Source organism: Biomphalaria glabrata, chromosome 8, assembly GCF_947242115.1.
Source record: "Biomphalaria glabrata chromosome 8, xgBioGlab47.1, whole genome shotgun sequence".
Classification (NCBI taxonomy): Eukaryota; Metazoa; Mollusca; class Gastropoda; family Planorbidae; genus Biomphalaria; species Biomphalaria glabrata.
In genome coordinates, this window is record NC_074718.1 from 13,885,375 (window position 1) to 13,913,275 (window position 27,901).

Here is a 27,901-nt window from a genome sequence, read left to right on the forward strand (position 1 = left end):
GGTGCCCCAGCGGTGCAGCAGACCAAAGGATAGGTGAAAGTGAATGCAAATTAGATGTAAACCTGGTCTAATTGATCTAATAGTTTAGTAAATAGTCATTCTCTAATTATTCAAATCCTCAAGAAAAAACTTTCCCGTTTTAATCTAAAAATCACAAAGAATTAGCTTTCGTTAAGTGTTCCATATGTGTGTTATAGTACTGTAGTTGTAAAAGTGGTTTATTTTTATGAAAAAAAACCTGCTTGCAAAGTGATTTAAAAAATTAAATTTTTCGTTTTCAGAAAAGAAAAAAGTAGCCGTTGCAGCAGAACTTTGAATGGTCTAAAATATTATGATGTCGGATTTTCACTAGCTTTTTTAGTTTGCGAGATCTAGATGGACGGACAGACATTTTACACAAAACAAATAGCGTCTTTTCCCCTTTCGGGGGCCGCTAAATAACACCATAACTTTACAGTTATAAAAAAAAACACACAAAAAAAACATCAAAATACACAAAAAGACAAAAAAGGTAAAGACACATTTCTCCATCGCCTTACAAAGACTTGATTATTCAGATCCTTAAGTGAACATCAGCTGTTTCCATAAACATCTGTCACTGGTAATGCCTGAACCCTCTACTCACCTAAAGCTCTGAAAGTGTGGTGGTTAGTTATACGAGGTCGTCCCTGTTTGCGTTTTCCTCATATTGGCCTCTATGCCATTGCAACTCTTGGTGATCGTAGTTCATTATATCGGTTGACATGTCCCGCGAACCCCATGCGACGCCCCGTCAAAATCTCATTAAGTGATCGAGTTCTAGTTCGGCTTAGGATTCCTTTGTTTGAGACCCCATCTCTGTAACTGACTCCTACAATCAGTCTTAACCATTTTTATTGAGCCACGACAGAAAAAAAAATCATAACAGAATAGTTAGTTCCTAATTGTCATTAAAACATAGGATGGCTTGTCTTAATCAGCAAGTTAGACTAATTAAGTTGAACAAAGTAAAAAAAAATATTAATGAACAAATGGATATCCGTAAGATGTAGGAAGTAATTTTTTTTTAAAATGGCAATCTTTGATACATAATCTACTTTATGATATGAAACATTTCTACAAGGTACTGATCACGGCTACACCTCGTATACATTCATAAGGAATCAACGCTACCCCCCCCCCCCCCAAAGAAATATTCCCATTTTAAAATAATGTATTTTAATCAACTGTTGCAGGGCCCATAACTCACAACATGACGAAGCGGAGTGGCTCATTGATCGAACTGACCATAGGCTACCAGAATGACTATTTCGCTTCCTATTCTCTATAGCACGTGAATTGACCGCCATTGAAGAGAAAAAAATTACAAGCGTAGTTAATTGAGCTATTCATAGCCAGCCATAACTAACCAATTATCTCCCCCTTTTATCTTCCCTCCCCCTTGTGTTCATGATTGTGTCCCCTTACACAGCAAGGACCGAGCACTTCGTGGAGACAAGAGGGAAGAGAATCTCTCAGGGGAGGACAACTTCTTATTCTTAGAAAAACGGTCAAGTTGAACGCATCTGGAATTAACGCTCCGACTTCCTTGGACTCCGAGATCCTGGCTGAAACTTTTTAAACCCCTTGTCTTTCTCATCCACGCCCTGCTAACGGACAATTCTTTCTATCTTCAATGCTATAGTTCATGGTCTTTTTTTTACCATTCGCTTAAGCACTTGAGCCTTTGGTACGTGGTCAGCAAATTGGTGGTCCCTGGTGGCCCATACATCAGCATGGACGCATACAGCCCAGCCTTAAACTAGAGAGGCCTGAACGGGAATGAAGGGTTACAAAAATGTAGTGACCGGAAGTGACGACATGAGCTTATTTAGCAATGCAGTCATGGTTTAAAAAAATGGAAATACTGGTCACCCATGTTCAATATAATTGTAGTTCAGACAGAATATGTACTGGACTTGAAACTTCTTGCTAGATACATACAAACGACAGACACATACGATCAATAGGAAAACATATTGACAGACAGACAGATAGATAGATAGATCGAGATCTAGTTTGTATGACAAATGGCAATGGAGATATTAATTTTTATTTTGCGAGGGGAATGTCTGGTCCAAGTAGACCTACTCCAAGTCTTTCAAGTCACTTCCAGCTAGCTCACTACCTAACTAAAATAGGTCAAGAATTATTTTGTTCGTGTTGCCAATTTATCTAATTTTGTTTCTCTTTATGACATGCAACATATTACTAATTTTGAATGCATGGATAATGTTAATAATTATTATTTTAAAAACTACTAAAGTGTTCGCTAAATGAATATATGGAGATACTGTGGCTGAGGGGTAAAGCACTTGAAAGTGGAAGTCCCTAGTTCGAATCCTGATGAAGACTCTAGGTGGACAAGAGCAAACAAAAATATTGAGAATACAGATTCTGTTCGTTGTTTAATAGACACTCAGACATTATTAATCTCTCGAGACCTATTCATTCCGATTGCACCACCATACCGGCGTATTAAGGTTTCACAGTGCTCGTGACCGTATTCGGCGTTAGGCCCGCTGTTATAGCAAAAGTAAATAAGCGTTTGTGTTTGTGTTTGTTCATTTTCTAGTGTGATGATGAAGAAAGAGAGCATTCATTTTTTTTGTCTTTGAGAATGATGTAATCCCAACAGGGTCTATCATCAATTAGGTTGAGGACAACTGACGATTCAGAGACATGAACTAGAAAAGACGTGTTTTTTTTTTGTTGTGACTTACAGTTTGGTTTAATATCAATTTATTTCATTACTATTAAATCTATGTCTCATTTCAAGTTCAATCTGTGTATATTGTAATAAAGTTATATTGAGCATTTGTCAAAATTATTTAAAGTTTATTTATTAATAATTTTTAATAAATATATATTAAAAATAGAACACGCCTAAAACGGTTCACTTGTTCTAGTATTTGGAGTTACAAGCCAATGACCGATCAGTAATACCTCTCCGGTAAGTTGAGTGTTACTGAACCCCCAATGAAACCATAGTGTCTCTAATGTAGCACATTGCCAAAAAAAGAAGTTATAAGACAGACGACACACAAAGTACAAGTGTTCCTCATGGAGTAAACGAGATGGAGGTCCTCAAACTTCGGGTGTTAGGTCAACCATGCAACTTGCTTGGATTCCGAGCCATATACTGAATCTGCAGATATTCTGAATGTGAATGTCACTAGTTTATAAGCCTGAAGGAGCTGTCCTAACAGAAAGTCTGTATAAGCCTAAAAAAGCTGTCCTAACAGAAAGTCTAAATAAGCCTGAAGAAGCTGTCCTAACAGAAAGTACGCAGAACAAAACATTCGACCCAATTTCTTGCTGTTTAAAATGATAATATAGAAGTGAAGCTAGGAGCTGAAACAAATGTGATACATACATATTAAACATAAATGAACAGCAGCACCAGGGACCAAGTTTTTAAATGAGAGAAAGTAGTAAATTAAAATGAGACGAAAATAAGGTACTGTGCCGACCAGGGCCAGAACCAGTGAACCTGGAAACGACACACCGCCTAGCGATAACGCACCTAGCTTCACTTCTATATTTACGTTCACAGCTTCATTGCTCATACCCACTGAAGCTTCTATATGTCATGTATTTATGTTGTCCACTTGTCTTTGTGAGAGATACACAATTAGATAGAGCCATTGTTTGTCTAATACATGCCTAACGGCTGTCTGTGTCGGCTCTATTGAAGTTGGTGAACGGATGTAGCGAGGTGGGTGAGGAGCTGGCGAGGGCATTTGACCATTGACCACAGGGGTGGTAATTTGCATACGGGCGAAATGACTCTGGACCAGAACAATGTTTTTTTGGACATTCCGATTGTCTAGAGGTTAAGTTCTCTTAGTGCGTTATCGCTAGGCGGTGTTGTCGTTTCCAGGGTCACTGGTTCGAGCCTTGGTACGCGCAGAACCTTATATTCGTCTCATTTTAATTCACTACTTTCTTTCATTTACAAACTTGGTCCCTGGTGCTGCTATTCATTTATGTTTGCCACCTTGTTCCACTCAAACCCAACACTCAACACAGTTCTTCATTGCATTGAATTAATACTGGCCTGAGATTGTGTCTTAGACTGAGTGTATTCAAGATAGCCAATAAAAACTTTTTTCGTTTACTTTGAAACTTTTATAATGAGACAGTTTCAATTACTTGTAGAGATATTTGTAGTTATTTTTAATAGATTTCAATTTTTAGCGGCCCCCGAAAGGGGAAAAGACGCTATTAGTTTTGTGCGAAATGTCTGTCCGTCTGTCCGTCCGTCTCGTTTAGATCTCGTAAACTAGAAAAGATATTGAAAATCCGTCATCACAATATTTTAGACCATTCAAAGTTCTGATGAAACGGATACTTTTTTTTTTCTGAAAGCGAAAAATCTAATTTTTAAAATCAGTTATACAGCCAACAACTTTGTATCCACTCACGGGAGCTCGTTTGGGCCCATGTTGGTCGTGGGTCCGGACGCAATGAAAGTCTTCGCGCTATGCTTGCTCGCCATTGACTCACAATCAAATCTTAGGACATTAGACATCTGTGTGACAGGACATTCGCACAGACGACAAGTTCATTGTGCAGGATGTAGATTATATTAACAAATATTTTAATTTTGCTGAACAGCCTAATAGAATTTCAGGGAATCGGATATTAACAGCCAGAGAATCGGATACCATAACCTAATATAGTTTTAGAGAATCGGATACCATAACCTAATAGAGTTTTAGAGAATCAGATATTAATAGCTTAATAGAGTTTGAGAGAATCGGATATTAATAACTTTATAGAGTTTGAGAGAATCGGATATTAATAGCCTAAATAGAGTTTCAGAGAAATGAATATTAATAGTCTAATAGATTTTGAGAGATTCGAATATTAATACCTAATAGAGTTTGAAAGAATCGAATATTAATAGCTTAATAGAGTTTGAGAGAATTGGATATTAATAGTGTTACGACCCTATTGGCGGCGCAAAAGGGTTAACTATAGGCTCAGCTGACACACCCGTGAATCACTCAGGTCAGCGGGGCCATGGACAAGGGACAGTACTACGATTACACGCAAATATGACCAATGTTATGGTCATGTGATCGAAAGCCTGCGGTACGAGTGACACAGTGTGTAAGAAAGCGGCAGTTCAAGACCGGAGAGCGTTGAGACCAGGACTGTTAGTTGGCCATGAAGTCGGTCCTTGTCGAGTCCTCAAGTGTTATGTACGAGTCTAGGAAGAAATAGAGACAGTAGAGTTGTATACGGTGATGTACAGTTTAACATTCGTAGTAGCTTATTGTGTTGCCAATTGTGTCGTATTGGCTGTCTTCTACTTATTCACTCATTATTAAAGTACCAGATTATTGTGGAGCTCTTGTTGGCAGGTTCTTGATGTGTTGATGTGTTGTGTTGTGTTTAGCAGTGTTTATAGAAGGCCGGAGTAGAAGAGAACCGTAACACTGGTGTCAGAAGTGGGATCGGATCGGATCGGATAGGAACGGATCCGCTATGGCTACTATGAAAACGTTAGACCAACTCCGTGTGAAGGAACTGAAGGAAGAGCTCCGTGATCGAGGCCTGAAGACGAGCGGCAACAAAGAAACCTCACAAGCACGCCTTCGGGAAGAACTGGTGAAGGAAAAAGAAGATCCGGACACATATCTTTTTGAGGTCGAACCGGACTTGCTGGAACAGATCAATTACAAGATAGACGCCATGGACACCAAGATAGACACGATGGACTCGGGAATCAAAACGGAGTTATTGGCAATGAACCAACGCATACATGCTGTGGAGGTGAGAATCACCAACATTGACGAGCAGATGAATCAGAGGGTCGACGCAGTGGAGAAGGCCATCGACGAAATGAAGATACAAGTCCAACGCAAGCACACAAATGTACCAGAAGCAGATATGACGTCATTTGTACCTGAAGTCTCCGGGAAAATGAAGCCCCCCGTATTTGATGGTTCCGTGTCCTGGTCAGTATACAAGAAGCAATTTGACGCAGCAGCCAAAGTTAACAAATGGATCAGTGAGGAGGAGAAAGCAACAGCCCTTGTGTTATCCCTAAGAGGAAAAGCCTCCGAATTGCTACAGTCTCTACCGAACCAGCATGACTTCGCCGCCCTAGTCCAGGCTATGGAACTCCGATACGGGGATGAACATCTGCAAGAAGTATATCGTGTGCAACTAAAGACCAGACAACAGCGCCCCGATGAAACACTACAGGAACTAGAGACAGACATCGAACGCCTCGCACATCTGGCCTACCCAACCGCCGCACAAGATTTTCTGGAAGTCATTATTACAGACACTTTCATTGATGCCCTTCGAGACCCCGAGTTAAAGAAAGCCACCAGAGTTAGTGGTAAACGTAAGGCCAGTGAAGCCCTCGTATATGCTCTCTCATATGAAGCCGCCAAAGACGCATCAGGGAGCACTCATCAAGGCCGAAGGTTAGAAGTCAAAGAGGAAGAATTTACACAACTTGTGAGAAGGGTGACAGAGGCAATAGATGAACGACGAACAAACCAAGTACCAGAAAGTCAACCTAGGGTTCCTGTACGATGCTGGAATTGTGGTGAACTCGGTCATATACAAAGAAGCTGCACTAGAAAATTTGCACAAACTGGAACCCATTACAGATCAGAAAGGTATGCACGACCAAATTCTCGGGGCTACCAGGGAAACTAGCACGCGCCGGCTTCAAGGGGCGGAACCCGGCGACACAGAGAATGAGAGCCCCTGCAACCATCATCCCGGTCGCCGTGCTAGGGCAAAGTAAGAGTCTAAAGGTCATCGGGAAAATTGGATGTCAAAACTATCACTTCCTCCTTGATACTGGTGCCTCACGATCAGTCATCCGGACGGATAAAGTGGACAATAGCAAGAAAACGCCAGTTAGGGCCTACTCGTTGAAAACAGCCAGTGGAGAACTGATGCCCATAAAAGGCCTGATCGACATAACAGTCGAGATCGGAAATCAGTCATTCAAACACGAATTCCTGATTGCTGACGTCACAGATGACTGCATAATAGGACTCGACTTCATGCTGAAATATGGCTTTTCTTTGAATATCGGCGGAGGCACTTTACAATGTGGGGACCTCGAAGTACCCTTGCTTGGCGACGAAAATGAAGAAGATGGCCGAGCCAGAAGGGTTACGTTGGTGGAAAATACAACCTTGCCTGCTAAGTCGGAAATGATCATTTGGGGGAAGATTGAGGACGACTATCCCACGACAAAAACCGCGCTGGTAGAAAGCTTGAACACCAACTACAACGGGATAGCAGTAGGAAAGACACTAGTCACGATTGGGAAAGACCAAAAGGTACCCGTAAGAATTATGAACCTCGGCACAGAGGAGAAACATTTACGGGAAGGAAGCCTCATCGCTGGTTGCTATGCTTTAGAGATGATAAGAAACTGCAGCAGTGAAAATCCCGACGGAATACTCAAGCCCAGTGAACCCCAGGTTACTAAACTTCTGGCAGAAGCCAAAACGATCTTGTCAAAAGAACAGTACACCAAAGCAGAACGATTCCTAAGAGAGTTCTCTGACATATTGCCATCTGATGAAATGGACGTTGGGCGAACAAACCTGATCCAGCATCGAATAGACACAGGAAACACTAGGCCCATCCGACAGCAACCACGTCGCCTGCCGCTAGCAAAACATCAAGAAGCTATGGACATGATAGAACGAATGAGGCAGCAAGGGGTTGTTGAACCATCCAACAGTCCGTGGTGTTCACCCATAGTCTTGGTAAAGAAGAAAGATGGATCCACTCGATTTTGTGTCGACTATAGATTACTAAATGACGCCACACACAAGGACAGCTATCCGCTTCCTAGGATTGACGACACATTGGACACACTTGCTGGGTCACAGATCTTTTCCACCCTTGACCTAAAGAGCGGTTACTGGCAAGTGGGACTACACCCCGAGGACAGAGATAAAACAGCCTTCTCTGCTGGTAATGGTCTCTGGCAATTCACCGTGATGCCTTTTGGCCTCTGTAACGCCCCAGCCACCTTTGAAAGACTAATGGAGCATGTGCTAAGAGGACTCAACTGGACCACGTGTCTTGTTTACTTAGATGACATTATCGTCATAGGCAGAACCTTCGAGGAACATATTGCAAACCTGAAGGAAGTGTTTGAACGAATTAGAAACGCTGGAATGAAATTGAATCCAAAGAAGTGCTCCTTGTTCAGAAGGACTGTCAAGTACCTTGGGCACATCGTGTCCAAGGAGGGAGTCAGCACAGACCCGGATAAAGTTGAAGCCGTAAATGGATGGCCGATCCCCGCTAATATCCAGGAGTTAAGAAGCTTTCTTGGACTCTGCACGTATTACAGACGTTTTGTGCCTAATTTCTCTAGCCTCTGTAGTGCCCTTCATCAATTGACAGAACCGAAGCGGCCGTTTATTTGGACAACGGAATGTCATGAGGCCTTTGAGAGACTTAAAAAGGCTCTTGTTTCATCGCCCATTCTGGCCTACCCGATACCAGCAGAGACGTTCGTACTTGACACTGATGCGAGCAATACCGGAATAGGTGCTGTCTTATCCCAAAAGGTAGATGGAACTGAGAGAGTCATAGCTTACTTTAGTCGGAGCTTGTCCAAAGCCGAGAGAAACTACTGTGTCACAAGACGTGAGCTACTGGCAGTTGTGGATGCCATACAACATTTTCACAAATACTTATATGGGCAAAAATTTATCATTAGGACAGACCACGCTGCTCTACAATGGCTGTTGTCATTTAAAAGTCCGGAAGGACAAGTCGCCAGGTGGATTGAACGTTTGCAAACCTATGACTTCGAGACACAACACCGAAAAGGACAAACTCACCAGAATGCTGACGCGCTGTCTCGACGACCTTGCAGAATGGAATGTAAACACTGCAGCAAGGTTGAAGAGAAGGAAGTTATCGTTGATTGTCGACATCTTGGGGTACAAGCTTCAGGGTCATGGTCCGACGAAAGAATCCGAGAAGACCAGTTAAAAGATGAGGACCTGGCTCCCATTCTGCTTATGAAGGAAGACGGACAAAGACCAGAATGGCATCACCTTTCTGATAAAGGAGCTGCTACCAAGGCATATTGGGCACAATGGGACTCACTGACAATCGACAATGGAGTTCTCAAGAGGGTCTGGGAAACGGCAGATGGGACATGCAATCGCTTACAGCTGTTGTTGCCTAAAGTGAGAGTTGCTGAGGTGCTGCAAGAAATCCATAATAATTCCAGTGGGTCACATTTAGGTGTCAACAAGACCTTTGAAAACGTACGCCAGCGGTTTTACTGGTTCGGCTACCGGGATGATGTAGAAGAATGGTGCCGAAGATGCGACGCATGTTCAGCAGCAAAGGGCCCGCACAGGAGAACGAGGGGACGTATGCAGCAATACAACGTCGGTAACCCCTTTGAAAGAATAGCGCTCGATGTAGCCGGACCATTTCCTGAATCCCAGAGAGGAAACAAGTACGTTCTAGTAGGGATAGACTATTTTACTAAGTGGCCTGAAGCGTATGCGATACCAAACCAAGAAGCCACCACCATAGCGGAAACACTTGTGGAGAATTGGATTAGCCGATTCGGTCCTCCCAGGGAGTTACACTCCGACCAAGGTCGAAACTTCGAATCCAAGATCTTTCAAGAGATGTGCCAGGTACTCGGCATCGAAAAGACACGCACAACCCCTCTTCACCCCCAGTCAGATGGAATGGTGGAACGATTTAACCGAACATTGGAACAACATCTGTCGAAAGTCGTCGATGAACGTCAAGAGGACTGGGACACCTATATCCCAATGTTCCTTATGGCATATAGAGGATCGATTCACAGCACCACCGGTTACACTCCAGCAAAGATGTTGTTCGGCCGAGAGCTGCAACTACCTTGTGACTTGCTATTCGGGATCCCGGGAGATGTGCCAGCCTCTTCGACAGACTATGTCGCAAATCTCCGAAAACGGATGGAGAAAACTCACGCTCTAGCCCGCAGAAACATCAAGATCAACAGTGACCACATGAAGACAAGGTACGACAAACGGGCCAATGCCGCTGGGTTTCATGAGAACGATCTGGTGTGGCTGTACAACCCACAAAGACGAAAAGGCAAGTCCCCAAAGCTTCAAACAGACTGGGAAGGACCCTACCGCGTGATAAAAAGAATCAACGATGTCGTGTATCGAATACAGAAGAGCCCAAGATCCAAACTGAAGGTCGTCCACATCGACAGACTCAAAAAGTACCATGGTGAAGCTGGATCTGCCCGGGACGGACAGATCTAAGGTGGTGGCACAGATGGGGGTAGTGGTGTGTGTAGTCAGCCGTCGCTTTTGCTGCAGAAATGAGTGCCTCCGTCAGCCAGACAGAGCCAGACAACGTTGTGTTACAGCCAGACAGAACCAGACAACGTTGTGTCTTACATCAAGCCTGTAGCTGGGGACATTAAAGACATCTGTCTTTCTGTCAGTGCTGATGAGAGGGACCCGAATCCTGATGGCTGCACTCAGATGTTTGGCGAGAACTTTGTGTGTCGAGCTTTGCAGGGAGAACGCCAACTCTAAGAAACCCATCGGCAAGGTCTGCACCCAACAGACGTTTGTCCAGCTGACGAGACCTGGTGATGGTCAAGTAAGTGAACTGGAGCCTGATGCTGAAGATGAGGGTCCTTCGCAAGTGGAGTGCTGCCAACTTGCTCCGCTAGTTTGCCCTCCGGACAAGCCTGAAGATGATGTGTGCCACTATCTCCCCTCCTGTGGACCTGACACCCATTCCCAAAAAAACCCGTCTCTTGAAGACCCTATGAAACAACCTGATAGGCCAGCGATCTTGGTGACCCCAGTCCTGACATCCTATCCCTCCCCGTGTGTTAAGTGGCTGCCCTCAGAAGTGAGCGACCGAAGAAGGCGACGTTTGCTCAGTCCAAAGTGCATGGCGATGCAACCACGACGTCAGTGCAGCCAGGTGAAGGTCACCTGGAGTAGGAGAAAGAGACATACGCCGAATACAACGCAGATGGCTCCATCGAGATGGCAATATAAGCCCATTGTCGCCCCCACCGATAGACCTCCTCCTGCATCGATTCACCTCCACTGCCCATGTCGTGTGATAGATTTTGTCCGGGACGGACAAATCTGAGAAGGGGGCAGTGTTACGACCCTATTGGCGGCGCAAAAGGGTTAACTATAGGCTCAGCTGACACACCCGTGAATCACTCAGGTCAGCGGGGCCATGGACAAGGGACAGTACTACGATTACACGCAAATATGACCAATGTTATGGTCATGTGATCGAAAGCCTGCGGTACGAGTGACACAGTGTGTAAGAAAGCGGCAGTTCAAGACCGGAGAGCGTTGAGACCAGGACTGTTAGTTGGCCATGAAGTCGGTCCTTGTCGAGTCCTCAAGTGTTATGTACGAGTCTAGGAAGAAATAGAGACAGTAGAGTTGTATACGGTGATGTACAGTTTAACATTCGTAGTAGCTTATTGTGTTGCCAATTGTGTCGTATTGGCTGTCTTCTACTTATTCACTCATTATTAAAGTACCAGATTATTGTGGAGCTCTTGTTGGCAGGTTCTTGATGTGTTGATGTGTTGTGTTGTGTTTAGCAGTGTTTATAGAAGGCCGGAGTAGAAGAGAACCGTAACAATAGTGTAATAGTTCAGAGAATCGAATATTAATAGCCTCATAGAGTTTGAGAGAATCGAATATTAATAGCCTTATAGAGTTTGAAAGATTCAAATATTAATAGCCAAATAGAGTTTGAGAGAATCGGATATTAATAGCCTAATAGCCTTGAGAGAATCGAATATTAATACACATCTTTTTTTTTCTTTCATGTCTCTGAAGCTGCGAGCGCGTGCATGTGACGCCAAACTGGGCGGCTAGCCAGAGTCCGAGTGATAATAGAATTGTGGTCAGTTCTGTCTTGTCCAGGCAATATTATCTTATTAGACCTGAAGGGGAAGGGGAAGGAGGGAAAAAGAGAAAGGAAAAAAAAGTGACCAGAGCGTTGAAAGCTGACCATAGGTCTAAGTAACCGAACAAGTGAATTGTCAGAAAATTAATAAGAATTGGCTCCTTACTTGGAATCCCAATGTTCTTATAACAACCTCTTCTAATCACGCACGAACAAGAGACTGTAGGACCGTGTCATTGGTCAGTTTTCAAGGAGGACTGAGTGACCAGGCAGGAGACGAACCAATTAACGATAAATACTGAAAGTGCCCTTCCCTAATGGCGGTCCAAGATTAATGGTCACGTTCAAGGTCGCCCTCGTCTCTTTATTATCTCTTTCTATTTAATGTACAGTTCCCTGGAGCTGGACATTGCAATAGGTTAGAGCGTACGTAGTTTTCTGTAGTGGGCGTATGCTGCGGAAGTCTTGTCTATACACATCACCAAGTCAGCTAATTCTTTTTCTGTCCCTGACAGACCATCTATGACGTAAGTCAGTCATTTGTCTTCCTCCAATGTTTACAGAACCTTCGTAACCCTCGAGAGCATCTTCCATTATCCTTTCAAGGAAGATATTGAAAAGTGTTGGTGAGAGTAGGCAGCCTTGTCTCACTCCAACTGGGGTTGTAAACCAGCCTCCAGCGTTGTTGTTGAAGTACACCGCACTAGTGGCCTGCTTATTGAGGTTTGGGTAACTTTGATCATGTTTTGATTTATATTGTACTAGTCGACCCACGGCGTAGCATACGCTGTTATTTCGTAGGGCGGCAATAGGCCAATGCAACCTATGTGACGGCAGTAAGCCCCACACTTTCAAAGGATCCGCGCAAATTCTAGGAGCAAATTATTAAAATAAACCATTTTATAACTTATAACAGAATTCCAGCAGCCTCCTGATTTACCAGGAGCTCCTTGAAAGCTCCTGAAATTGCAAAAAAAATAAGAAAAAGTCATGGAAATCTCCGGACATTATTACAATCTTTTGAAAACTCAAAAAAAAAAATATATATAAAAATTACTGAAATATATAAACAAAAAATTGTCATTATGGGGTGTCATTCAATATGAAAAACGCCAATCCTACTCGCGATGAAAAAAAAAGGCATTATGCAATACCCGTAATTGTGGAATCTGGTGAAAGAAGCTTCTCGCGCCTCAAACTAAGAAGAATTACTTGAGGTCAACAATTCTCAAAGATAGATTGAAACATTTGGTAATTCTTGCTATTGAGCGTGATCTATATAGGAAACATAATTTTTATGATATACTGTATGACTTCTCTACACGCAAGGCTCATAAAGGAATTCTATAAGTAGTTAAGAATGAATAAAATGCAAAGACGAATTAATTTTTCTATTACAAATTCTTTATTTTCACATAATCCGTATCCCTATCCAAACTGGGCCCCTCGAAATCCGTTTCGCATAGGGCCCCACAACGGTTTAGTCCGGCACTGCTATTTAGTGACGGGTGAATACAGAGTAGATTACTTGTTCTCCTCCCCTTCCCCCCTTTTTTTCGCAGCTAAAACTACGTGGGGTAGAAATAAAAAAGAGTGATCATCTTTCCCTGACTTCTTGGTCACAACGGTTACGTCTGGCCCTGCTATTTTGTGACGGGTGGATACTACTTGTTCTCCCCCCCCCTTTTTTTTTTCGAAGGGTAACTCTATAAATAAAAGAGTGATCTTTCCTTTACTTCTTATCCAATCTCTTGAGCCATGAAAAGAATTATATATATATAGACTGCCCCATGCCATACTCTGTCGAAAGCTTTCTTAAAATCATTAAGACACTGAAAAGGTTCTGTTGGTATTGGAGTATTTCTTGCATAGTATCCTTAGGTTTAGGATTAGTTCAACAGTGATGCAACCTTGTCTAAAACCCGATTGTTCTTCTGATATCATGTTGTCAGCTATTTGCTCTAAAATTATACCAAACCGTCTATACCAGTGGTGCCAAAGATACGGCCCGCGGGCCACAACCGGCCCGTGACATGCCTCTTTCCGGCCCGTCCAAACGTCAAAACAAAGGGTAGAAAATCCCCCTTCATAAAAAAGGTTGAAATATGCATCTTTTCACACACACAAGGGCCATCACTATTAAGCTTAAACATTTGTACGTTTCTGAAATGGGACTCTGAATGTAGAATGTAGAATCTACCCGGAAATGGAACGGATCTTTATTTTTTTTGTGGGACATGATAATAAGCCAACATATTTAATTTTTAAAGTAAGTGTAGCTGTTAAAAAACAACATTTATAACGGCATTATGAAACAAAGATGGCGGCATTATTGTTTTGAGCCGCGAATAAATGATTGTTAAAATACTCCTAGATATTGGAGGATTTATAAGAATATGGACCAAAAAGAGACAAGAAAATGAGTCGGTGATAAAACAAGCTACTAATTTGCTCACATTTTAAGTAAAGAAATGAAGCAATTTTCCGACGCGTAAAAAAAAAAGATAAACTTCCAACGTCTCATTAATTAATGCAAAGTTTCTAATCAAATAGCTTCAGGTTGTTTTCATTTCGTTTTTGTACCTTTTCGGTCATGTGGCCCGCGAGTGTTGAAGATTAACTCTTTCTCTCCGTATTTATTTTCCACGTTCCGATAGAATTATTCATTTTCTTCATATGTGTTTCACTATTTCACTAAATGTTAAATAAGGTATATAATTATAGAAGAATGCTCGAGCGTGGTCGAGAGGCCAAGTAACTTGGCTTGGCTTGGCTTGGCTACCTAGAAGGAGGCTCGAGGTTCGACACCCAACTCGGGCAGAGTTGTGTTTACTGAGCGGAAAACCAACTCCTAGATACACCCTTCCCCCCCCCCCCCCCACTGGTCCACAAATGAGATTGGACCAAAAGCGCTCTGAGTATGCTATAAGCATGAAAGTAGCGCTCTATAAAAGCTATAATTAATAACACAAAGTAAAGTTAATAAAACCAAAAATTAATTTAATTTAATGGGTTAAATTAACGTTGGTATCATCAGCTAGGAGTGAAAGAGTTAAAATGGCCCGAAGGTTGAATTAAGTTGGGCATCACTGGTCTATACATATATAAGGGGAATAATTGTAAAGTTTGTTTGTTGTAGTACAAAAAAAAATGACAAAAAAAGCTTTAAAATATTTGAAATTAAATTGTTAAATATATTTTGCTAATCTATTATATGAGAAAACGATATGTACAGTGGCTCAAACAATATGAAGTAAAGAGATTAATATGTTAGTGTTTCACTATATTTTAATGGCCAAAATATATTTTATAGACCAAGAAATCAGACGTATATTTATAAACATAATGCAATGATAATTGCTTGCATAAATATAGCGAACCTAGGTCCAACCTAAATTGAAATAGTATTGTAGTGCGTTTATTTTAAAATATGGTTACCAGACTTCAGCCGATAGCAGGCCATGTCCTTCCTTTAGAGGTCGTGTCCTATCTACATTGGCTTTTCCCACTGTTTTCCATCTGACCTCAACACAAAGGAAAACGATGTTGACTGCTGGGAAGGCCTAGCCTTAGACCGCTCTAGAATGCGGGGAAGGCCTAGCCTTAGACCGCTCTAGAATGCGGGGAAGGCCTAGCCTTAGACCGCTCTAGAATGCGGGGAAGGCCTAGCCTTAGACCGCTCTAGAATGCGGGGAAGGCCTAGCCTTAGACCGCTCTAGAATGCGGGGAAGGCCTAGCCTTAGACCGCTCTAGAATGCGAGGAAGGCCTAGCCTTAGACCGCTCTAGAATGCGGGGAAGGCCTAGCCTTAGACCGCTCTAGAATGCGGGGAAGGCCTAGCCTTAGACCGCTCTAGAATGCGGGGAAGGCCTAGCCTTAGACCGCTCTAGAATGCGAGGAAGGCCTAGCCTTAGACCGCTCTAGAATGCGGGGAAGGCCTAGCCTTAGACCGCTCTAGAATGCTGGGAAGGCCTAGCCTTAGACCGCTCTAGAATGCTGGGAAGGCCTAGCCTTAGAGCGTTCTAGAATAATGGAGAGCAAAAAAGCTTGGTGTCACAGCCTCATTGGACATTGAGTGTTATTTGTACACCTTGGGTCAAGTAGGTAATAGCACGACAGAAACCTCCGAGTAGAAAGAGGAAGTGAGAAGTACTAAACTGAATTTAAGTTAGCTGTCTTTGGTACTCGTAGCAGTACTCATGTATTCAAGTGGACATTTGTTACCCGCTGTGATGCGGACGTGATTTAGTATTATAGTTGTACCTGACGTGAGATACTAGCACTCTATAGGACTTATTATTTTTTGCCCGCTGTGATGCGGATGTAATTGTTTTTCAGGATGTTGGATTGTGTATACACAACTTGGGCGTAATGATGTGTCTAACCAGTGATTTGTAGCTGGACGCTTAAAGAACATGAAGTATTGGATCGTGTAATATTCTCATTAAATAAACGTTATTTTGTCAGCTGAAAATGGACTCAAGTCTGTGTATAATGGTTCTGTTTGTCAGGAACTAAATGTGCAGCGCCACTTAATTGGAACAGCTCAAGAATACACGAACCCAGTGGCGAGAATACAGCACGTAGACTTCTAATGTTACTATTGGCCTTAGCTCTGAAAGGAAAGCGAGCCAAAAGAAAAATGGCTGGGCCCTCTATCACCGACATACAACCTTTACCTGTGGGTTATATGTGGATGAAAATGTCTCTCCAGAATAGGACTCTATCACCGACATACAACCTTTACCTGTGGGTTATATGTGGATTAAAATGTCTCTCCAGAATAGGACTCTATCACCGACATACCACCTTTACCTGTGGGTTATATGTGGATGAAAATGTCTCTCCAGAATAGGACTCTATCACCGACATACAACCTTTACCTGTGGGTTATATGTGGATGAAAATGTCTCTCCAGAATAGGACTCTATCACCGACATACAACCTTTACCTGTGGGTTATATGTGGATGAAAATGTCTCTCCAGAATAGGACTCTATCACCGACATACAACCTTTACCTGTGGGTTATATGTGGATGAAAATGTCTCTCCAGAATAGGACTCTACCACCGACATACAACCTTTACCTGTGGGTTATATGTGGATGAGAATGTCTCTCCAGAATAGGACTCTACCACCGGGATACCACCTTTACCTGTGGGTTATATGTGGATGAAAATGTCTCTCCAGAATAGGACTCTATCACCGACATACCACCTTTACCTGTGGGTTATATGTGGATGAGAATGTCTCTCCAGAATAGGACTCTACCACCGAGATACCACCTTTATCTGTGGGTTATATGTGGATGAAAATGTCTCTCCAGAATAGGACTCTACCACCGACATACAACCTTTACCTGTGGGTTATATGTGGATGAGAATGTCTCTCCAGAATAGGACTCTATCACCGACATACAACCTTTACCTGTGGGTTATATGTGGATGAAAATGTCTCTCCAGAATAGGACTCTACCACCGATATACAACATTTACCTGTGGGTTATATGTGGATGAAAATGTCTCTCCAGAATAGGACTCTATCACAGACATACAACCTTTACCTGTGGGTTATATGTGGATGAAAATGTCTCTCCAGAATAGGACTCTATCACCGACATACAACCTTTACCTGTGGGTTATATGTGGATGAAAATGTCTCTCCAGAATAGGACTCTATCACCGACATACAACCTTTACCTGTGGGTTATATGTGGATGAAAATGTCTCTCCAGAATAGGACTCTACCACCGACATACAACCTTTACCTGTGGGTTATATGTGGATGAAAATGTCTCTCCAGAATAGGACTCTATCACCGACATACAACCTTTACCTGTGGGTTATATGTGGATGAAAATGTCTCTCCAGAATAGGACTCTATCACCGACATACAACCTTTACCTGTGGGTTATATGTGGATGAAAATGTCTCTCCAGAATAGGACTCTATCACCGACATACAACCTTTACCTGTGGGTTATATGTGGATGAAAATGTCTCTCCAGAATAGGACTCTACCACCGACATACAACCTTTACCTGTGGGTTATATGTGGATGAAAAAGTCTCTCCAGAATAGGACTCAACCACCGAGATACCACCTTTACCTGTGGGTTATATGTGGATGAAAATGTCTCTCCAGAATAGGACTCTACCACCGACATACAACCTTTACCTGTGGGTTATATGTGGATGAAAATGTCTCTCCAGAATAGGACTCTATCACCGACATACAACCTTTACCTGTGGGTTATATGTGGATGAAAATGTCTCTCCAGAATAGGACTCTACCACCGAGATACCACCTTTACCTGTGGGTTATATATGGATGAAAATGTCTCTCCAGAATAGGACTCTACCACCGAGATACCACCTTTACCTGTGGGTTATATGTGGATGAAAATGTCTCTCCAAAATAGGACTCTATCACCGACATACCACCTTTACCTGTGGGTTATATGTGGATGAAAATGTCTCTCCAGAATAGGACTCTATCACCGACATACAACCTTTACCTGTGGGTTATATGTGGATGAAAATGTCTCTCCAGAATAGGACTCTACCACCGACATACAACCTTTACCTGTGGGTTATATGTGGATGAAAATGTCTCTCCAGAATAGGACTCTACCACCGAGATACCACCTTTATCTGTGGGTTATATGTGGATGAAAATGTCTCTCCAGAAAAGGACTCTACCACCGACATACAACCTTTACCTGTGGGTTATATGTGGATGAGAATGTCTCTCCAGAATAGGATTTTGCTGTCTCACGAAAAAGTGCTATGCGTGATGAACCGTAGTCTTTCTACATTTGAAGGCAGTCAACTAGTGACCCTTAATCTTTAGCATCTACCAATCAATATTGTGTGTTTGCCGTTGTCATGGTTGTGTTTTAGAATTAGAATATGTATTCAAGATGTCGGCTACTGCTAGTTGTAAAATACAGAGGAGATGTGAATTATCAGAAATTGTACTTGAATGAATTGGTGGTATAGGCCTAAGCTGAATTATGACCTTTTGAAAGAAACAATTTATAAATATGTAACTTTATAACTAGAGTTTTTCCCAAGGGAAAAAAAAAAGATTTATTTCTAAATACTAGGGTGGCCTTGATATACATTGAACCATGTTAATTAGAGATTTTCAGTTGGCCTTGGGACACCTCTTTGGAGATTTTTTTTTTGATTGGCCTTGAGACACCTCTTTGGAGAATTTTTTTTTTTGATTGGCCTTGAGACACCTCTGTAGGAATTTTTTCGATCGGCCTTTATTGCAAATGTTCTGTTGACCTTGAGTCATCTTTATCGGATATTTCCGGCTGACCTAGAGACATGTCTTTGAAAGATTGGGTTACGTGGAGACACATCAACAAAGAGAAAGCTTTCTGCTGTCTCCGGTGTTCATTCAAATTGTCATGTAGAGTTATGCCAAAGCACTTGGAACCTTAAGGCCAGTAAAAGCGAACAAGAGCTCCCTTCTACCGGCCTGAACGAACGGCGCACACCTCGCATACGCAGTTCTCTCTGACCGAGGGGGGGGGAGACTCAGTGTTAAACTTGAAGTTTAGTTTTACGGACACTCCGGACTCGCGGACAAGAGACGCGGCCTAAGCCTAAGGGCCCCCGTCATTTTCCTTTGATCTACCAGGCTAACCGTGCGGGACATGCCATTTATGTAACGGCCCCTTAGGGACTGAGCCTGGACGAGAACAGATCGCTGCGGGAGCTCTTTGACACCCCGCACAGTTGCAATCCAGTGTACAGCATATGAAAGTAGTGACGAGAGAAGTATCTTAATCCTTTAATAATATCTCTCCAATTATCAGCACCTTACAATTTAACATCTTAGCCCTTTTGCTTGTAGCACAAAGTAGGCTAAATTTGTGTGTTGTTTAGTTGGCAACAGAAATATTTTAATAAGCGATTTGTTTCGTTATTTCAATATCTCTCACAATCTTCCTCTTTTTAGTCCTCATATCTTTTTATTTAGGTTACATTTCATCGCCAGCACATTTGTTCATATCGCTTGCTCTGCATGTTCTCTTTTATTTAACGGAAAGAACTCCAATTTACAGCCATATAACCCAATAATTTAAAATAAGAATATTTGTTTTATTAATTCATGTTTTGTTTAAGGAACGAATAATAACTGTGCAAAGTTTCAACTTGATCCGAGAATGGGAAGTGGGAGAAATAACGTGTACAAGATTCCCCCTTGACAGGTTGACTTTATATAGCCTTTGGAACAAGCGAAATAAAAAAAAAGTTTAAAAAAAAAAACAACAAAAAAAACACTATATCTATCAGTAATGTAGAAGTTATTTCCCTTAAAATATTTAATTACCAAACATTAATTGAATTATTGGTAATTTTTAAAAATTCATTCCTGTTTTGTTAGTTACATTAAATAATTGCTTGAAATATCAGCTTGATCGGAGAATGCGTGAGGAAGAAAAAGCGTTAACAATTATTTAATGGGACTAAACCCTACACATATAGCCATATACTAAAAGGCTGTCGTTATGTTTAAAATCTTTTAAGCATTTTGGTAGAATATAATTCCAGAAAACTCTGAGCACTGTCTTACACTTACTGTAGGGTAAACGTAGAGGTGTTTCATTCGACTTTAATGTCAATAGAACATTAATTTAACATTCAATTTAACATTAATTTAACAATCAATTTAACATCAATTTTACTCTTAAAGTGCACTGTAAAACATATTAGTTTACCTGATTGAGAATCCTCTGGTAGGCTTCCCGACTGGACAGATTGAGGACTATTCTCTTAACGCTTGAGGATGTGGAGAACCGGTCCAGCTGGCGGAGAAAGTCGTGCGATGACGTCACGTTCCGCACGCGGCGGCCATCGAAGATGACTCCGCCCTTTGGGCTGAAGGCATCATGAAGTCTCTGAAGCTCCCACAAGGCTGGTTGGGCCCAACAACCGGAAACAGAGCGAGAAAGAAAGGTTTAGTAAAAGCTGACAGTGTCCTAATTAGCAAAGAGAAACAATTAGCAAGAATGGCCTACATAAGTTTTATATGTTTTCATTTGATAAGCATCTATCTATCTATCTATCTATCTATCTATCTATCTATCTATCTATCTATCCATCTATCTATCTATCTATCTATCTATCTATTTATCCATCTATCTATCTATCTAACTATCTCTATCTATCTATCTATCTATCTATCTATCTATCTATCTATCTATCTATCTATCTATCTATCTATCTATCTATCTATCCATCCATATCTATCTATCTATCTATCTATCTATCTATCTATCTATCTATCTATCTATCTATCTATCTATCTATCTATCCATCCATCCATATCTATCTATCTATCTATCTATCTATCTATCCAGATATCTATCTATCTATCTATCTATCTATCTATCTATCTATCTATCTATCTATCTATCTATATATATATATCTATTGATCTCTATCTATCTACCTCTATCTATCTATCTATTTATCTATCTATCTATCTATCTATCTATATATATATATATATATATATATATTGATCTCTATCTATCTACCTATATCTATTTATCTATCTATCTATCTATCTATTTATCTATCTATCTATCTATCTATCTATCTATCTATCTATCTATCTATCTATCTATCTATCTATCTATATCTATCTATCCATCTATATCTATCTATATCTATCTATCTATCTATCTATCTATCTATCTATCTATCTATCTATCTATCTATCTATCAATCTATCTATCTATCTATATATATATATCTATTGATCTCTTATCTATCTACCTCTATCTATCTATCTATTTATCTATCTATCTATCTATCTATCTATATATATATATATATATATATATATATATATATATATATATATATATATATATATATATATATATATTGATCTCTATCTATCTACCTATATCTATTTATCTATCTATCTATCTATTTATCTATCTATCTACCTATATCTATTTATCTATCTATCTATCTATCTATTTATCTATCTATCTACCTATATCTATTTATCTATCTATCTATCTATCTATAAATCTATATTCCCCCCCCTCTCTCTCTCTGTGGCCTCCTTGAGTCTAGAGTTCTACGAGGCCTCAATAAAAGTTCCACGAACTATTGAAATAATTAACCAGTAGGCCACCAGGTGAATTAATCTCTTTGTAAGACTGAGCAAAGTGTTCCGCTTAATATTCAGAATGTGCGAAGTGTTTCGTCAGAGTAAAGGTTTGGGAAACACTGGCCTAGATGTATAGCTACCGTATAAAGGGAAAAACTAGAATATAGAAATAGAGAATATTCCATTTTGTTTGTATACAGGGATTTATAAAAACATATTTTATCTCCATATTTAGCGACTTAAAAAAAACACCTATATCCATTTTTCCCCACATTTACTATTACGTAACCACCCATTGATATTATACTACAGCATATCGTGTTGTTGTTTTTTTCACAATGCTTACATTAACTCACTCTGTCTGTCTGTCTGTCTTGTCAAAACGTTTGTACACGTTATTACTCCGACATCCAATCTCGTGAAATTTTTCACAATTATTTCTTTAGCTGACAAAACTAGAATTAATTTTAAAAAAAAAAATGAAACCAATTAGTCATTTAAGTTTTGGTAATATATCATTTTGTTTTTTTATCTTGAACTTTAAACTATCAATAGATAACTATAAAACCTCCTATTTTCATAAGCTTCACCCAAGGACAGAGGTTCGAATATCAGCATGAGGAGGTTGAGGAGGTTTTAGCTCTTGAGTTCGAATTCAGTCGTTCAACTTCTTTTTTTTCTCACACACCCCTCTCAAACATTTCCATCTGGTCCAGACAAGTGATAGGATCATAGCGTACTGAGACAAGTGATAGGATCATAGCGTACTGAGACAAGTGATAGGATCATAGCGTACTGAGACAAGTGATAGGATCATAGCGTACTGAGACAAGTGATAGGATCATAGCGTACTGAGACAAGTGATAGGATCATAGCGTACTGAGACAAGTGATAGGATCATAGCGTACTGAGACAAGTGATAGGATCATAGCGTACTGAGACAAGTGATAGGATCATAGCGTACTGAGACAAGTGATAGGATAACAGCGTATTCAGACAAGTGATAGGATCATAGCGTACTGAGACAAGTGATAGGATCATAGCGTACTGAGACAAGTGATAGGATAACAGCGTATTCAGACAAGTGATAGGATCATAGCGTACTGAGACAAGTGATAGGATCATAGCGTACTGAGACAAGTGATAGGATAACAGCGTATTCAGACAAGTGATAGGATCATAGCGTACTGAGACAAGTGATAGGATCATAGCGTACTGAGACAAGTGATAGGATAACAGCGTATTCAGACAAGTGATAGGATCATAGCATACTGAGACAAGTGATAGGATCATAGCGTACTGAGACAAGTGATAGGATCATAGCGTACTGAGACAAGTGATAGGATCATAGCGTACTGAGACAAGTGATAGGATCATAGCGTACTGAGACAAGTGATAGGATAACAGCGTATTCAGACAAGTGATAGGATCATAGCGTACTGAGACAAGTGATAGGATCATAGCGTACTGAGACAAGTGATAGGATAACAGCGTATTCAGACAAGTGATAGGATCATAGCGTACTGAGACAAGTGATAGGATCATAGCGTACTGAGACAAGTGATAGGATCATAGCGTACTGAGACAAGTGATAGGATAACAGCGTATTCAGACAAGTGATAGGATAACAGCGTATTCAGACAAGTGATAGGATAACAGCGTATTCAGACAAGTGATAGGATCATAGCGTACTGAGACAAGTGATAGGATAACAGCGTATTCAGACAAGTGATAGGATAACAGCGTACTGAGACAAGTGATAGGATAACAGCGTATTCAGACAAGTGATAGGATAACAGCGTATTCAGACAAGTGATAGGATAACAGCGTATTCAGACAAGTGATAGGATAACAGCGTATTCAGACAAGTGATAGGATAACAGCGTATTCAGACAAGTGATAGGATAACAGCGTATTTAGACAAGTGATAGGATAACAGCGTATTCAGACAAGTGATAGGATAACAGCGTATTCAGACAAGTGATAGGATAACAGCGTATTCAGACAAGTGATAGGATAACAGCGTATTCAGACAAGTGATAGGATAACAGCGTATTCAGACAAGTGATAGGATAACAGCGTATTCAGACAAGTGATAGGATAACAGCGTATTCAGAAATCTAAAAGCATGCAATTGCGCTAAACAAAACAATTGTTGAAAAATATTCTAATCATACAGATTTATTATGGATAGTCTAAATCTATTACAAATTATATAACGAATTGATCCAAACCATTGAACTCTATGTTTGTATTTTCTTAAAAAGTATTCTTTACAATATATTTGCTTTCAGTTAATTTCATATTATTTTTTTTTACGTAAAGATGTTTATACATATAACAACGGGCCTGCAGTGTGTATCTTGTAATAAAAACTTATAATAAGTATAAAAATGACAATTGTTAATAATAAAATAGAATGTCAAAATATTTCCCCATCTATATACTTAAATGTATTATTTTCTTGCAAGTTGTGTATTCATAATTATTTTGATGTTTTAAAATGCATATTTTAAATAAATTTTAATTAAATTTAGCTGTTACGAAAAGTTTCAATTCTTTTGGTAAGGAAAAGCTGCATCTGTCAAAAGTAAATTCTGAACAGTCTCTCCTACTTATTTCTAAAACTCACAAACAAAAACACAAGGGTAAGGGGAAACTAATTTGCGGGGGGGGGGGGGGGGGAAGGGATTGGTTAGGGCGAACTTATAGCACGTTACTCAGGCTAGTCGTTCGGTTTTGACTGTAGATCAGTGTTTCTCAAACTTTTACCTTAAAGGAACACTTCGAAAATTCTGAGTACTTAACGAAATACTTTGCTTTTTTTCTTAATTCACGTGTTGGCCTACTAGCTAATTACTCCAGTAGTTCGCGGAACACCTGTTCAGGACACGCGGAACACTAAGGTTCTGTGGAACACAGTTTGGGAGTCACTGCTGTAGATATATCCCAATGGGCCACATTCAGCCCTGCCATACTTCCTTAATAAAACAAACGGGCGGGATTTCTCGCAACGAAACCACGCGATCCGCAGGCATGGGCGCCCAGGTGGCTTAATGTAATGCCGTTATCTCAGGAAACAACGGAACGAGGCCTCTTAACGTTTGTATGACGCGATACACAGCTTGGGTCAATCCTTTATTCCTTGCGTTCACTATATTCAACAACATGGCAAGTTGATTGTAGTGAGTATTAAGTTGCGAGGCTCTTCCACACATTGGAAGCGGAGACCTACAGACAATTTAGCACTTAGCTTGCCCAGGTACGCTATTTAGCCTCAACGTGGCACTCGGGTGGAAACGATCATTTGAGGAAGTGGTTAGGCTAAATGAATAGCAAAACAAAACTCCTGTGGGAGTGTCCAATGGAATGCGCGAGCTTTCCCATTGCACGGTGTGGAGTTGAAAGAGAGCTTCCACGTCCCTGTCGATAATCCATGCGCCGTTCCTCAAGGGACTGCTACACTAATGACGAGTCCTGCCCGGTTAGCTTGGTACAACATAGGAAAATGGTGGAGGTTCTCAGTGTACTCTTTCTTCGGCAATGCATTCTAGTCCATGCGCCCGGAATGCCAGATTCATCGGAAATAGCAATGTTTTACATAGGCATTGACTTGGTCATTCAAGCAGGCTTACATACCTAGAGCTCGAAGAGCCTTCGGCTCAGCTCTTTTGACAATCAAACGGCACTTAGCTTGTGAAACAATTACTTTTGAAAGCTGTGGCGCCTTCCCTCGGTGACGAGGTGACGTATGAGCTGGATTTAGCGCCTTGTTGTGTAGGAATAAAATGGTCGCCTTCGTGGGGCTCGGTCTCTGACCTTCCTCAGCGGCAGCCGGGCAATGGCTGAATTAGCCGTAACAATGAAAAACAAATGTAATTAACTTATTTTAAAGAATATTTTTTTAGATCTATGTGGTCGGGAGTGTCTCTTCAAAATGGGACTCCACAGTCACATGAGAAGTGTTCTACGTGGTGAACCATAGTCGTTCTACGACTGAAGGAGGCCAACAAAGTAAATTTCACGTCATGGGAACTTCGGGCACAGAGTCTGGTGATAGGTCATCTATTTCCAATCCTCTGGAAGTTGTTATTCCTGATATTCAAGTGTCTTAGGTTCAACATACAAATAGTTAAAAAAGCGACGGACGAAAGGGGATCGATTTTCTTTTCCCTTCAACTCTATTGTTTATACGTTTATATATACATATATTCACATTTCCGTCGGTCTTTGCTGTTTATAAAATATCTTGGGTAGGTTTAACGTTGTAAGATATAAGTAGGAATACCAAACATCCGTTCACTAATAATAATAATAATAATAATAATAATAATAGCGAACCTCGACCCTGGCAACGACAGAGAATGACTACTCGTTCATTTCTAACATAAACATAATAATAATACTAAGGCTTGTCTTCGAGTCCGAAGATTAATGAGGAATGCTGTATTTTCCCTGGCTACGCAACCCCTGCTGTGACCTACATATTAAGCTACATCTGTCCTCGGCAGGGATTTTCTTTTCGTCTCAAATGTGTATCCCGCGGCCTTTGTGAGTGACCTCCAGCTATCTCGTTCTAAGGCCGCATGCAACCAGATGCTCTCTTCTATGTCAGCTACGGCAAAAAGCAGGTCTTTAAAGCGTTTCCGTTACGTTACGCCTCTGTTACGTCGACCACCTTTTAGCTCACCAAAAAAGACTGTTTTTGGCATACGTTCGTCCCCCATAACCAAGTTTTATAAAACCAATGCATCAACAACTGGCCTTGACTCATAATCTGATTGGAGAGATACCCAACACACACACACACACCTTTTTACTACAGGACATTTTCAAGTCAACCAACGATGGATTAGAATCGATCAGATTTACTTAAACGACAAAAAAATTTAAAAAGTAAAAAAAAAATTATTATTATTTAGTTGATAACAGTGATATTACAATGTGGAATCATTGACATTGTTTAGTGTGTCTAGTAATTTCAGAATCTTTCGAAATTTTTATCTTCTTTTTTTTTTCTTCAGTTTTCTAAACAGATCTCAAATATAGCTTTAGCGATTTTCCTAGAAATTTAACAGTTAATGTATATCGCTGAGAAAAGAATTACCATCTCATTGGCCACATGGAGAAAACTCTAGTTTGACCGCAATAATTTTTCAAATAAAAAATAAATAGATAAAAATTTGGCTAGAGACTAAATCTAGGTCTAGATTCTACATCGGTTTGGAAAGGACTCTCGTTCTTGAAAGGACAATCGCGTTCGGGAATTTCCGAATGTAAGGCTTTACTGATTCAAAAGCTTAATAAATTAATGTTCAGGAAAATTTTACGGATTGTTATGACATGATTAGGATTTAGTATTTGTTTCGGGAATAAGGGGAAAGATTTACTTAGTGACAAGTGACGTGACAGATCTTTAAAAAACAAGAACGCTCTAAGTTACGCTACAAACAAGACGCTTTGTGTAGAACAGTAGTAATAACAAGTAATAGATATACGGCTTTACTGAAAGACATTTGATGGATCCCTTCTTAAGCTGCCTGGTCGTGCGGTTTGCGCGCTGGACTATCGTTCGGATTTATCGACGGTCGAGGGTTCAAACTCTGCCCGCTCCCATCCCCCGTCGTCCTGCGGGAGGTTTGGACTAGTAAGTAAACTATCTTCAACTCTGAAGGAACATCCGAAACATGTATAACATTTTTTACAAGTATTAAAGTGTTTATGATTGTTTAATACTAGCGTCGACTACTTAAATTGATTGTTTTGGTATTTCGCCGGTGTTCCTGATTTGGTTTGAAGGTTACCTCCTGTT

General features: G+C 40.7%; 1 protein-coding gene across 1 annotated transcript in view; it reads right to left on the minus strand.

Annotated features, from left to right (window-relative positions):
* LOC106067466 (glutamate receptor 2-like) overlaps positions 1 to 27,901 on the minus strand; it is a 265,994-nt gene that overhangs the window by 111,177 nt on the left and 126,916 nt on the right. The window contains exon 5 of the mRNA XM_056037759.1: positions 20,681 to 20,877. Within this exon, the coding sequence (XP_055893734.1) occupies positions 20,681 to 20,877 (197 nt within the window). The remainder of the gene's footprint in view (positions 1 to 20,680; positions 20,878 to 27,901) is intronic.